General features: G+C 42.0%; 1 protein-coding gene across 3 annotated transcripts; it reads left to right on the top strand.

Annotated features, from left to right (window-relative positions):
- The first annotated feature begins 444 nt into the window (after window positions 1-444).
- LOC115198844 (interleukin-15 receptor subunit alpha) lies at window positions 445-13,343 on the top strand. 3 transcript variants are annotated; one of them, XM_029761180.1, is made up of 8 exons: window positions 446-649; window positions 5,015-5,206; window positions 5,395-5,424; window positions 9,139-9,249; window positions 9,389-9,577; window positions 12,310-12,339; window positions 12,462-12,534; window positions 12,628-13,343. In XM_029761180.1, exons 1-8 carry the CDS (start codon window positions 601-603, stop codon window positions 12,686-12,688), a joined length of 735 nt encoding a protein of 244 aa, XP_029617040.1. In that variant the 5' UTR covers window positions 446-600; the 3' UTR covers window positions 12,689-13,343. The 3 variants fall into 3 exon arrangements, with proteins under 3 accessions (XP_029617041.1, XP_029617040.1, XP_029617039.1); XM_029761179.1 differs by having other exon boundaries at window positions 446-752; XM_029761181.1 differs by lacking the exon at window positions 5,395-5,424 and having other exon boundaries at window positions 445-752.
- Window positions 13,344-14,845: the final 1,502 nt, after the last annotated feature.

Here is a 14,845-nt window from a genome sequence, read left to right as displayed (position 1 = left end):
GCTGGTTAGGGGCTTGAATTTAAAACGTTCCACCTTCTCCACTGCTGTCCCTTTGATGTTTCTGTGGTCTATCGTTGGTTAGTTTTAAAAATCTATGACATAGTCTTACAATTGGAATTCACGATTCTATATTGGAATTCAACCAACATGTCTAGCCATGTCTAGCAATTCAAAGGTTGTGTGTTCAAATCCCATCATGGACAACTTTGGCATTTTATCTAATTATCAGCTTTGCAACTACTCACTACTTTTTAGCTATTTCGGCATTACTTAGCATGTTAGCTAACCTCAACTCCTAACCTCTACGTTTTTAATGTATTTTTTATTTAACCTTTATTTAACTGATAACGTTAGCGACCTAGCTATAAAAAAAATGATGGAAATCCACAAATGAATACATATCACAGGAAACGTAACATATCATACTCATTTTAATATTGAAGATTTACATTTACTATGTTACTTCTTCCCCTGAGTCTAGGTTGTAACATTAGCCGTCATTGACTGAGAATGAAAGTGAAAGTGCCAAAGTGGGAGCTACACATGTCATGCAGATGACATTTTTGCGGCGTTAACACAGACCACATCAACAGTTCGGAGATGCCTATTGTTTTCCTGTGGCTCAGTTCATCATCAAAGAGACTTGAAAGTGAGTCCTTTATTTAAACATTGGAATAGCAGGGTCATGCGGCTGCGTCTCCTTTCCCTCCTTCTCATCGTCAAAGTGTGTCGACTCAATACTGTCAGTCGAGGTCAGTACATTTTGTCTGTTACAAGTATGTATAGTAAGGGGTAAACGTCGTCCCTTTGCGAATGATGTTTTCCAAGGTATTTTACGTTGTTTTTCTTCCGTTGATTTAAAAAATTTTTTTATAAACGAATGCATACCTTCTCATATTTTGGTTGCTAGTTCGATACTTATCCTCATATAAGTAGTTTTTCTAACAGCAAAACTATTTATCTAGCTAAATAAGCGACCCAGCCGTTCGTTCGATTAGTTCGTGTTTTATGTTCGGTTGCCATACTCAGTGGCAACGTTCGTTTCCCTTGCTTGCTGCTAGCTAGTCAACTAGTTACTACAAAATAACAGCAATTTTTATTCTGTTGCGTTTATTTACGCGGTTTATCCCACTTATACCACAGTTACCAAATAAAACAATACTATATAAAACAATACTATAAGCACACATTTACCGTTAGAAATAACATTTAACCAAATGCTAGTCTAAAAGAAATGGGAGATCATGGCTAGATGTTTTTTACAGTGTAGATCTAGTAGAAATACTGGACAAAAATAGCTGTCCGGTTTATATTTTTGTTCAGTTTAAATTACCTGTCTGAGCTGATGAGACAGTGAGATGAAAGTCAGATGAAACAGAGTAAATACGTATTTCAACGTCATTGATTTAGTCGGTGGTAATTTGTGCAATAGACACAGGCTAGAATACGGTTTTTACCCATCCGCATACATGATTAGACCCACTCGTTGTATAATTCCAAGGTAATGTACAGAACGTCTGCGTTTTATCCCTTACTCATTTCACACGGAATAATAACCATATTATGTTTTTTTCTTTCTGTCATTTATTCATGGGGGTAATTTTGGGGGGGGCAGGTAGCCTAGCGGCTAGAGCGTTGGGCCAGTAACAGTCCCTGAGCTGGAGAAGTAAAACATCTCTTGTTCTGCCCCCGAACAAGGCAGTTAACCCGCTGTTCCTAGGCTGTCGTTGTAAATAAAAATGTGTTCTTAACTGACTTGCCTAGTTAAATAAAAAACGTGTGGGTGGGGCTGCCATCTGCACAGATGTTATCTAGAACCTAAAAGGGTTCTACATGACAAGCTATGATCCCTTATTGATATCCACTTCCATCAGTGTAGATGAAGGGGAGGAAACAGGTTAAAGAAGGGTTTTTAAGCCTTGAGTCAATTGAGACATGGATTGTGTGTGTGTGCCATTCAGAGGGTGAATGGGGAAGACAAAATATTTAAGTGGGGGCCAGGTGCACCGGTTTTAGTGTGTCAATAATTACAACAATGATGGATTTTTCACGCTCAACAGTTTCCCGTGTGTATCAAGAATGGTCCTTCACCCAAAGGACATCCAGTCAACTTGACACAACTGTGGGAAGCATTCAACATGGACCAGCATCCCTGTGGAACGCTTTCAACACCTTGTAGAGTCCATGCCCCAACGAATTGAGACTGTTCTGAGGGCGAAAGTGGGTGCAACTCAATAATGTTTTGTACACTCAGTGTATTTGTGTGTTATTTAGTGCAGTTTCATCCAATCCTTTTTACACATTTGTTTCAGATACTACCAGGTGACATAAAATAAAGAATCAAAAAGCTGGAATTGTCCATGTTATTACTATCTTAAATCAACCATAGCCTATGTGTTAGGGTTGTAGATGTAAAGAAAAATGTATGTTTTTATAAAAAAAAGTGATGGTCAATTATTTCTTTCCCAAATGGTCCCCAGAGGAAGAGGCCTAATCACTAGTCCCTGTCTGAGAAATGCTGAAAGAAACCATGTTTCCTTACCCTGAAAGCAGTCTAAGCCGACAGAGGCCAGTTATGGACCTAAACTCAAACACTCATAAAAACATGAAAAAGTTATTGTCTATAATCAAAGAATGTCATTTTGGCCATACTTTTTTTTAATGTAAGTTTTAGAAATTGATAGAAAGATTTTTAATTTTTTTTAAATACATTTGGGAGAGATTTTTGAAATGTAAATACACCTGGGACCACCTCAGCGGCCTTGTGGTTAAAGTGTCCGCCCTGAGATTGGAAGGTTGGGAGTTCAGTCCCCGGGTGAGTCCTACCGAAGACTATAAATGGGAACTATTTCCTCTCTGCTTGGCACACAGCATTGAGGAGTGGATTTGGGGTAAGGCCCTGTGACAGATTAGGGGGTATACTTGTACTTTAAGAGACTTCATGCTACAGAAACAGAAGATTCGATGCCTGGGACTTGTTATGAATAAAAGCCTATACAGACAGATTGGTATAAGATATCTGCTTGTTGACAGGATGATAGGGATTTGCTGAAGGGAAATATTGGCCAACAGAGCATCTTTGAATAGTGCTCTTCATGTACACCTCAAAAACAAACTAGGGGTTTTTATGTTTTGAGCTTCTGTGTTGTATATTGAAGTGTAATATTGGGATGTAAACTCAGACTGCATTTCAACTCAATATCTGACATGGTACAGGTGTCTTCTTCCATTTGCGCCAATAACCATATGTGTGTGAGGTGTATACTTTTGATACCATGAAGATTTTTAAGACTACCAAAAAACACCATGTGTGACCCTGTTTTAGCCCACTGGGAAGCAGGGGTTGAGCAATATTTGACATGACAGGAACCTGCCACATCTGTGGGCCAAACAAATGAAGGCTCTTTTAAAGGCTCTCTGAAATGTAATAGTTAAACATTTTCACACCCATTGTCTTGCTTATATTGTCCTTAAAACACTACTCAAATGTATCTTTCCTCTCTACTATGTTTTCTACTAACCTTCCAGAGAGACCAGGGCTTAAAAGAGATATCCCCTCAGCCCTCAAATTAAGTGGACACTTCTGATGACGAATCATGACGTTTGACGAGTATACACTTACAGGGCAATGGGCGAGGGAGGTAGGAATGATTTTTAAATGGACCACCCTTGGCTGGAAATGTGTCACTCGTTCATCCCGAGATGATTGTGTTTTCAGCCACCGGGTGCTTTATATGCGCAACAGTCAATTGAGTGCAAATCTACTGATATTAAATATATAGTTAACATATGCCTACTGTATGATAGCTAGCAAATTAATTAGCTAACTAACGTTAGCCTGCCTAGCTTCTGAAGAAGGAAAATGTTTTATTTCTCCAATTTCTTAAAAGATTACCAAACAAAAACCTATTTACTTTTACGAGACGTGTTTGTGCAGTCGTGTGCATTAGTAGCACAATTTGTAACTTATTTGCATTAGTTTTTACTTACACTTGTACGTTGACTTCTCCATTGATGTTGTTTTTAAGTTTTCACAGACTTTTCTTAGTGGATGTACAATGGTCGCAAATTGAATTATGGGGGGTTTCAGGCCCTGGAGTGAACATAATTGTACACTCGCAAAGCCGACTACAAACGAGGGCTGAGGCGCTTACGTTGCAAACTTCCCTTGCTTGGCTAATTATTTTGACCGCCCTTCAATACGGCAACGGAGATTACCCCAAGGTATAAGGCAGTAAGTGGAAGGGCATAAGGCAAGGGTACAGTAAGAGGACGAGGGTGTGTCTTTTAAGTGTTTGGACGGCAGCCAAAGAGTATGAGTAATGGCAAACATTGTTAAAGGCCCAATGCAGGCAAAATTTGTTATTTTTTCTTCTGTATTATGCATTATATTATGCTACAACTGAAGAAACTAACACTGTAAAAGTGTGATTTGTTTTGTGATAATGTGAAATGTAATAGTTGCTGGTTGAAAATACAATCTACACAGGACCTCCTAATCAGTCAATGTTGCATGGATGGAGTTTAGGCTTGCCTGGTGACATTACCATATGGTATAAGTTAGTTGACCAATAACAAGAGTTTGAAACCTTTCTGCCAATAACAGCCAATTTTCTGATTACATATCCCTCCCATTAGGTCCCTCCGCTCTGGTGGATTGAGCCACAATGTGGTTAATGCACTGCTTAGGTGCCCTTACCTCCCAACTCAAACCACTCCCAGACAGTCCTAGCACAAATATTGATTGAAAAATAGTTTTTTACTAAAAAGCTATTTTGGTTTATTTTGGACAATTTGAGTGGACAACTATTACGGTAGGTACTTAATTGTTAAGCAGAATAATCTGATAATAACATATGCAATGAGGCTTTAAAATGCATTCCCCCCAAGACCCCAAGACAAAATTGGTCCCCCAAAATGTTCAAATTGCAACTGTGCCACTGAGGCTTTGGTTCCACCCCAGTATTATGGGAACACACCTTATTTACTCAGTCCCCTTCTCATCACCCCTCAGACGTGTGCCCACCCCTGTCTCAGTGGAAGCTCACCAAGCCCCTGAACCCGAAGCATAGTAATCAAGAAAACACCATTCTGCGCTACCAGTGTGTGGATGGCTATGTGAGGAAGGCGGGAACCTCCAATCTCATCAAGTGCAAACGGACTGGTCTGGTTCTTGAGTGGACACGCCCAACACTGACATGCATACGTAAGTAGACGCTCCTATGACACATTGAGACAGACAAGCCACACCTATAAGATCAGGTATTCCAATTATGCAATAACTATAGACTATATCTTTAATGCATATCATTTACATATAAAGAGCAGGTATGAGACTAGATATTTGGAACAAACGTGTGTATTGTCTGGCTGATTCTCACATGCTTATTCCAGCTGACCCATCTATTCCAACTACGATAGAACGTGAGTATTGCCTGTCTGCATGCCTGCCTGCCTGTCTGTCTGTCTCTGCCAGAGAGAGAAAGAGAGATTTAGGAATGTCGTTAATAAATGCCAAAGCCTAATGGCAGGAAATGGTTGTAGTGACTTTCATGTCAGGGGAGTTATGTGAGATTAAAGCCAGCAGCCAGCAAATCAAACTTAATTTGCCACATGCGCCGAGTACAACAAGTGTAGACTTTACCGTGAAATGCTTACCTACAAGCCCTTAACCAACAATACAGTTCAAGAAGAAGAAAATATTTACCAAGTAGGCTAAAGTAATAATAAAAAGTAACACAATAAGAATAATATGTTCATGTAGGTGGGGGCGAAGTGACTATGCATAGGTAACAAACAAACAGCGGGTAGCAGCAGTGTAGGGGGGGGGGGGGGTCAATGTAATTTGTCCGGTGGTGATTTTTATGAATTGTTCAGCAGTTTAATGGCTTGGGGTAGAAGCTGTTGAGGAGACGTTTGGTCCTAGACTTGGCGCCCCGGTACCGTTTGCCGTGCGGTAGCAGAGAAAACAGTCTTTGACTTGGGTGACAATTTTATGGGCTTTCCTCTGACACAGCCTATTATTTTTATTTATTTATTTTACCTTTATTTAACAAGGTAGGCAAGTTGAGAACAAGTTCTCCTTTACAATTGCGACCTGGCCAAGATAAAGCAAAGCAGTTCGACAACATACAACAACACAGTGTTACACATTGAGTAAAATAAATATACAGTCAATAATACAGTAGAAAAATAAGTCTATATACAATGTGAGCAAATGAGGTGAGATAAGGGAGGTAAAGGCAAAAAAGGCCATGGTGGCAAAGTAAATACAATATAGCAAGTAAAACACTGGAATGGTAGATTTGTAGTGGAAGAAAGTGCAAAGTAGAAATAGAAATAATGGGGTGCAAAGGAGCTAAATAAATAAATAAATACAGTAGGGGAAGACGTAGTTGTTTGGGCTAAATTATAGATGGGCTATGTACAGGTGCAGTGATCTGTGAGCTGCTCTGACAGCTGGTGCTTAAAGCTAGTGAGGGAGATAAGTGTTTCCAGTTTCAGAGATTTTTGTAGTTCGTTCAAGTCATTGGCAGCGGAGAACTGGAAGGAGAGACGGCCAAAGGAGGAATTGGCTTTGGGGGTGACCAGAGAGATATACCTGCTGGAGCGCGTGCTACAGGTGGGTGCTGCTATGGTGACCAGTGAGCTGAGATAAGAGGGGACTTTACCTAGCAGGGTCTTGTAGATGACCTGGAGCCAGTGGGTTTGGCGACGAGTATGAAGCGAGGGCCAGCCATCGAGAGCGTACAGGTCGCAGTGGTGGGTAGTATATGGGGCTTTGGTGACAAAACGGATGGCACTGTGAAAGACTGCATCCAGTTTATTGAGTAGGGTATTGGAGGCTATTTTGTAAATGACATCGCCGAAGTCGAGGATTGGTAGGATGGTCAGTTTTACGAGGGTATGTTTGGCAGCATGAGTGAAGGATGCTTTGTTACGAAATAGGAAGCCAATTCTAGATTTAACTTTGGATTGGAGATGTTTGATGTGAGTCTGGAAGGAGAGCTTACAGTCTAACCAGACACCTAGGTATTTGTAGTTGTCCACATATTCTAAGTAAGAACCGTCCAGAGTAGTGATGCTGGACGGGCGGGCAGGTACGGGCAGCGATCGGTTGAAGAGCATGCATTTAGTTTTACTAGTATTTAAGAGCAGTTGGAGGCCACGGAAGGACAGTTGTATGGCATTGAAGCTCGTCTGGAGGGTTGTTAACACAGTCTCCAAAGAAGGGCCAGAAGTATACAGAATGGTGTCGTCTGCGTAGAGGTGGATCAGAGACTCACCAGCAGCAAGAGCGACATCATTGACGTATACAGAGAAAAGATAAAAGAGTATAGGTCCTGAATGGCAGGAAGCTTGGCCCCAGGGACGTACTGGGCCATTCTCACTAGCCTTTGTAGTGCCTTACGGTCAGATGCCAAGCAGTTGCCATACCAGGTGGTGATGCAACCGGTCAGGATGCTCTCGATGGTGCAGCTGTAGAACCTTTTGAGGATCTGGGGGCCCATGCCAAATCTTTTCAGTCTCCCGAGGGGGAAAAGGTTTTGTCGTGCCCTCTTCACAACTGTCTTGGTATGTCTGGACAATGATAGTTCGTTGGTGATGTGGACACCAAGGAACTTAAAACTCTCCACCTGCTCCACTACAGCCCCATCGATGTTAATGGGGGTCTGATCGGCTCGCCTTTTCCTGTAGCATCTCTCTAGTTTTAGTTAGGTTTTATTTAATCACACAAAAAACACAAGTGAACGAGAATCTGTGCACATAAAAACTCTATAGAGTTGTTCTCAGTTCCTTATTGGTACTTTTCCATCTAGACTTACTCCCACACCTGGGTCTCACCAGTGTTTTATGTTATTGTTAGCTCTAGTGCTATTATTGTGTTTTCATCAGTTCTTCACTAAAGACTTGTGGCGAGCAGAATCCACAAACTCGGCATCATTCAAGATTGTTGCTTTTGTGAGAAGGTGTTAAAGTTCACAGTTAGTCATTGTTATGTGAATGACAGCTGAAAAGTACCCAGGGGAGAGAGAGGGAGAAAAAAAAATATATATATCATTATCTCTGATATCTGGGAAATGAGCCAATCGGTCAGCTGCACAACGTTTCCATAATGTTACTGTATGGTTTGAGCATAAGGCAGTTAAAAAAAAATAAAGTACAAGTTTGAAAGTACTATGGAAAGTACCATAGGGGAGTGGGTGCATATTTCTTTTAATACCACAGCCTAAAAATAACTGAAAGCCGTCTGGAACGCCCCTTGAGTCTACATATCCTCTCTCCTTTCCTCCTCTTCTCTTCATCATTCATCACCACTACTTTCACTTTCTCTCCTATCCTTTTGGGTACATGATCTGTGTGATACAGTATATGGAAAGATACATTGTATGGAACGTTCTGTACATTGCCAATGGACCTAAGGCAGCGTTTCCCAAATTCGGTCCTCGGGAGCCCAAGGGTTGCACATTTTGGTTTTTGCCCTAACACTACACAGCTGATTCAACACTGAGGATTAGATGATGATTTGAATCAGCTGTGTAGTGCTAGGGGGAAACCAAAATGTGCACCTCTTGGTTTGGGAAACGCCGACCTAAGGGAAAGGGTCCACTTACATTGATCAGACTGTGGTTATCAACCGTCTTAGTACACGATGTGATTCTCTCTGTGATTTAAACTGTTTCTGTGGCCAACCCCACACTGTGTGCAGGTGTTTGTTTGACTTGGGCTGGGACCTACAGTGCCTTCAGAAAGTATTCACACCCTTTGACTTTTTCCACATTTTGTTCTGTTACAAAGTGGAATTACAATGGATTTAATTGTCATTTTTTGTCAACAGTCATTCAAGGCCATGTTTTCCATGCTGGCCATGCTTTCCACCTGGCTACCCCTACCCTGGTCAACAGCCCTGCGCTCCCCACTTCTCCTTCACCCAAATCCAGATAGCTGATGTTCTGAAAGAGCTGCAAAATCAGTGACACAAAATCTCAAAAAATCAATGTTAAATTCAGGCTGTAACACAACAAAATGTGGAAGAATTCAAGGGGTGTGAATACTCTCTGAAGGCACTGTAAGTCCCTGCCCTGGTTGTATTGATTTCCTGTGACTGACCTCTTTCATCCTCTCTCCCCCCAACAGCTTCAACAACCCACAAGACAACTAAATTTCTTACAACGCACCTCTCAGTGCCCACAGAAAGAGTGAGCCCAAGACCAACCATTCTCAGTTCACCTTTATCTCAAACACTGCGTATGTCCCTCCCAATTTTCATCAATTGCGGCCTTGCTTTTCTCCGTATGTTAATGATGAATGTCCCATGTGCCTCTATGAGGTATAGTTGGACAGGTCAGTTCAAATTGTTACTCTGACCTTTTCCCTCTAACCCTAGATCCTGTCACAGAGACCCAAGAAGTCATTACTACGGTTACAGTGACAACCACCATCATCGATGACATCACATCAGTGCCAGTGGATAAGTCCAGTGTGATGACCTCTGTCTCCACAAAGACTGTTTCTCCATCAGAGAGTTACTGTGTCTCCAACAGAGCCCCAACCTCCAGTAAGGATCCAGTTGGCGGTGAGGAGACTTGTCCCATAGTATATCACTCTACTGAATAGTACAGATATATTTTTGTTGCATTTATTTAAGGATCTGTGTTGGGTAATGGTCCATTCTGGTGTACTGTTCTTTGTTGTCCATGCTAGACCAGGGGTTCCCAAAACTCTTTGGCCCACGACCCCATTTTGATATCTGAAAATTCTCATGGCCCTAACCATGTAAAAAAAAAATGTTATTAAAATGTAATTAACAGCCAATGTTACTTTTTTTATTTGGGGCTGTGACAGTCAATTGCAAATTAGTCTGACCCCTGAATGCTTTCGGTCACATGACACCTCGATCAGCTGTTCAATTTCACTTACCGGCATGTCAACTGAGCCAGGATCACAGTCAAACAGATTGGGAAGTAGGTCCGAAAGTGCACTTCAAAGCATTGAAGGTGAGCAGTCATCACTTGTGTGAGACACTTACTGATTCTGTTTTCTGCACCTCCCTGTGCCCAAGAACACTAAGGTAACCTGGCTAAATGACTACCGACCCGTAGCACTCACATCTGTAGCCATGAAGTGCCTTGAAAGGCTGGTCATGGCTAACAGCAACACCATAATCCCAGAAACCCTAGACCCACTCCAATTTGCATACCGCCCCAACAGATCCACAGATGATGCAATCTCTATTGCACTCCACACTGCCCTTTCCCACCTGGACAAAAGGAACACCTATGTGAGAATGCTATTCATTGACTACAGCTTAGCGTTCAACACCATAGTGCCTTCAAAGCTCATCAATAAGCTAAAGACCCTGGAACTAAACACCTCCCTTTGCAACTTGATCCTGGACTTCCTGATGGGCCGCCCCCAGGTGGTAAGGGTAGGTAACAACACATCCCCCACGCTGATCCTCAACACAGGGGCCCCTCAGGGGTGCGTGCTCAGTCACCTACTGTACTCCCTGTTCACTCATGACTGCACAGTCAGGCACGACTCCGACACCATCATTGAATTTGCCGATGACACAACAGTGGTAGGCCTGATCACTGACAACGACGAGACAGCCTATAGGGAGGAGGTCAGAGACCTGGCCGTGTGGTGCCAGGACAACAACCTCTCCCTCAACGTGATCAAGACAAAGGAGATGATGTGGACTACGGGAAAAAGAGGGCTGAGCACGCCCCCATTCTCATCGACGGGGCTGCAGTGGAGCAGGTTTAGAGCTTAAAGTTCCTTGGTGTCCACATCACCAACAAACTAACATGGTCCAAGCACACTAAGACAGTCGTGAAGAGGGCATGACAAAACCTATTCCCCCTCAGGAGACTGAAAAGATTTGGCAAAGGTCCTCAGATCCTCGAAAGGTTCTACAGCTGCACTATCAAGAGCATCCTGACTGGTTACATCACTGCCTGTTATGGCAACTGCTCGGCCTCCGACCGCAAGGCACTACAGAGGGTAGTACATTACTGGGGCCAAGCTTCCTGCCTTCCAGGACATCTATACCAGGTGGTATCAGAGGAAGGCCCTAAAAATTGTCAAAGACTCCAGTCACCCTAGTCATAGACTGTTCTCTCTGTTACCGCATGGCAAGCTGTACCGGAGCGCCAAGTCTAGGTCCAAGAGGCTTCTAAAAAGCCTCTACCCCCAAGACATAAGACTCCTGAACATCTAGTCAAATGGTTACCCAGACTATTTGCAGTGCCCCCCCTCTTTACACCACTGCTACTCTCTGTTGTCATCAATGCATAGTCACTTTAATAACTCTACCTACATGTACATACTACCTCAAATAACCGGTGCCCCCGCACATTGACTCTGTACCGGTACCTCTGTATATAGACTCGCTATTGTTATTTCACTGCTGCTGTTTAATTACTTATTCATTTTATCTCTTATTCTTATCTGTATTTTATAAAACTGCATTGTTGGTTAGGGGCTCGTAAAGTAAGCATTACACCTGTGGTATTCGCCGCATGTGACGAATAAAGTTTGATTTGATTTTTGATTTGAACATCCCCTGTGCCGTTTCATGCTCAGGAATCGTGAGACAGAACATTATGTCCGACATGTATAGCGAACAAAAGTCAATGCATGGGCATCTCGGCCCTCACAGCTGACGTTCATTTGGAGATCATATGAGTTTTTGAGTCGTTCTGTCAGTTTCCTCTTGATTGCTAGCAATCACATAAATTATTTGTTTAACAGTGTTATCTGGGCAGAAGGTAGCGGGGTGGCAGGTAGCCTAGTGGTTAGAGCGTTGGGCCAGTAACCGAAAGGTTGCTAGATCGAATCCCCGAGCTGACAAGGTACAAATCTGTCATTCTGTCCCTGAACAAGGCAGTTAACCCACTTTTCCTAGGCCGTCATTGTAAATAAGAATTTGTTCTTAATTGACTTGCCTAGTTAAATAAAATATATATCTGACAAAGGTAGTGATGTGAGCTTCTTTGCCGGTGCCTCCCCACATATTGAACATTTTCCCGCGACCCCATTTTTATATCCGGTGACCCCACTTAGGATCGCGACCCCTAGTTTTGGAGCCGCTGTGCTAGACAATGGTAGTCTTTAGAGAAAACCGCCTGTGTTCCTCTGCCAGCTGGCTTCACTCCCACTGATCTCCCCTGGCATGGTCATGCTAAATACACACTCACTACAACCATTTCCTGGCATCATTCTTTGACCATTATTACCACACTCATGAATCTCTCTCAAGACTTTTACTGACTTATGCAGTCTCTCTTTCTCTCTCACTCTCAGATAGAAGCACTGCTACAGCCATATATACGGGTGAGTAGGCTACCACACAGAGATTACAGGGAGAGAGAGAATGAGTATAATAGGAAGTAAGTCTGAGTACTTTCTCCTGATGGTTTTGTTTTTCTCTTGTTCCCATTGAATGGAAATCCTAGGTGTAGGTGGTGTGGTAGTAACCATCTTGCTGGTTGCAGCGTTTGGAGTACTAATCTTTTGGAGAAGGAAATGGTAAGATTGGCTGGTCAACCAGTGTTTCTTGTGGGGAAGGGGGTCTTATTACGTCTCTGTTGAATTCCAAACACTTTCTCTCCCTTATGGCAGGATGCAGCGGTTTGATCCGTCGCCAACACCAGACGAAGTGATGCAAATGAATGTGACATGAGCCACACTCCTTAGTGCCCTGACGGACAACCAGCAGCCACTTAGAAAAGTCAAAGGTGCATCAGTCTGATGGTGGGGGAACAATGACCTTGGATTGGACAAGAAGTGGACCAAAAATTACAGTGGCTTGGACCTCAGTGTCCTCGTGTGGAAAATGAAAATAACAAAAGCACCACCCTAAATTGATTAATTTAAGACATATTGATTTAATTGATTAATTAATATCCTTAAACTGGCAAAGATTCTAACTAATCACAACAGCCCAAAATGCATGGGATTACTTTCTCACTGAATTCACAAAGGTATGTGATAAACATGCAACTTTGGAGAACAGTGAAAGTTAGGCCCGACTAACCGGTGCCTGTATATGGCCTCGCTACTGTTAAAGCCTCGCTACTGTTATTATTCACTATCTTTTTACTGTTGTTTTTCTATTTCCTTACTTATCGATTGTTCACCTAATACCTATTTTTTACTTAAAAATTGCACTGTTGGTTAGGGCCTGTAAGTATTTCACTGTAAGGTCTACTACTACACCGATTGGATTCGGCACACGTGAAAAATAAACTTTGATTTGAAGTTAAGGGCCTTCACCTTCCCTGGGTTAGCTCTAACTTAATACAGCTGTTCAGAGAAAGGGATAAAGCCTGGGCAAAGTACAGTAGAAAAAAATGGTCACCAAAGATCCAACTGATTTGGAGTCCTATAGAAAATGATGAAACATTAGTAAAACTAAAGCTGGAAAAGCCTCCTATATGGATAGTCTTACAAATAATAAAAACAAAAATCCACAGCAGTTCTGGAAATACACAAATTACCTTTGAAATAATCTGGCTTTAGACCCAACCATTCTACCACCTACAGCGTTATTGAAACTTACTAATGATATTCTTAATCTGATCAAGGCCAACTAACTGGTGCCATCTTCATTGATTTATCAAAAGCATTTGATTTAGTTGGTCATTCTATCTTACTAGCAAAACGTTAACATTGGTTTCACTAACAGATCACTAAACTGGTTCCATGCATATCTTAGCAATAGAAAATAATGTGTTTACATAGGACACAAATCACAACTTCTTGGACTCAGTAGAGGAGTACATCAATCTCTATAGTCATAAATGAATTACCTGTAATTTGTCAGGATACACATAATCACTTATACGCTGATGATACATCCAGTTCAAATATTTTGCAGATACAAGCAACTCTCAAATTATTTGAACACTTTACAAAAATGGTTTCTAGCAAATAATTTGGTTTTAAAATCAAACAAAGTCCTATATCATGCTGTTTGGTATGACAAAGAATGAACTCCACAGCTGGAAATTTCAAAATTCATTGAAGTGATGGAACAATGCTTGAAAGTGTTGATTCTTTGTTTGAAATATCTGGGTTTGAGGATAGATTCTAAATGATCTTTTGGAAAGCATATTGATTATATTACAAAACAATTGACTACAGTGCACTCGGAAAGTATTCAGACCCCTTGACTTTTTCCACATTTTGTTCCGGCCTTATTCTAAAATTGATGAAATTGTTTTCCCTTATCAAACTAAACACAGTACCCCATAATGATGAAGCAAAAACAGGTTTTTAGACATTTTTGCAAATGTATTACCAATAAAGAACTGAAATATCACATTTACATACTGTTAAGTATTCAGACCCTTTACTCAGTACATTGTTGAAGCACCTTTGGCGGTGATTACAGCCTCGAGTCTTCTTGGTTATGACGCTACTAGCTTGGCACAACTGTATTTGGGGAGTTTCTCCCATTCTTCTCTGCAGATCCTCTCAAGCTCTGTCAGGTTGGATGGGGAGCATCGCTGCACAGCTATTTCCAGGTCTCTCCAGAGATGTTAGATCGGGTTCAAGTCCGGGCTCTGGCTGGGCCACTCAAGGATATTTAGAGACTTGTCCCGAAGCCACTCCTGCGTTATCTTGGCTGTGTGCTTAGGGTCGTTGGCCTATTGGAAGGTGAACCTTCATCCCAGTCTGAGGTCCTGGGCGCTCTGGAGCAGGTTTTTATCAAGGATCTCTCTGTACTTTGCTCCGTTCATCTTTCCCTCGATCCTAACTAGTCTCCCAGTCCCTGCCGCTGAAAAACATCCCCACAGCATGATGCTGCCACCACCATGCTTCACAGTAGGGATGG

Source organism: Salmo trutta, chromosome 8, assembly GCF_901001165.1.
Source record: "Salmo trutta chromosome 8, fSalTru1.1, whole genome shotgun sequence".
Classification (NCBI taxonomy): Eukaryota; Metazoa; Chordata; class Actinopteri; order Salmoniformes; family Salmonidae; genus Salmo; species Salmo trutta.
The sequence above is the reverse complement of the archived record's forward strand: the minus strand, read 5'-3'. Positions and strand labels throughout refer to the sequence as shown.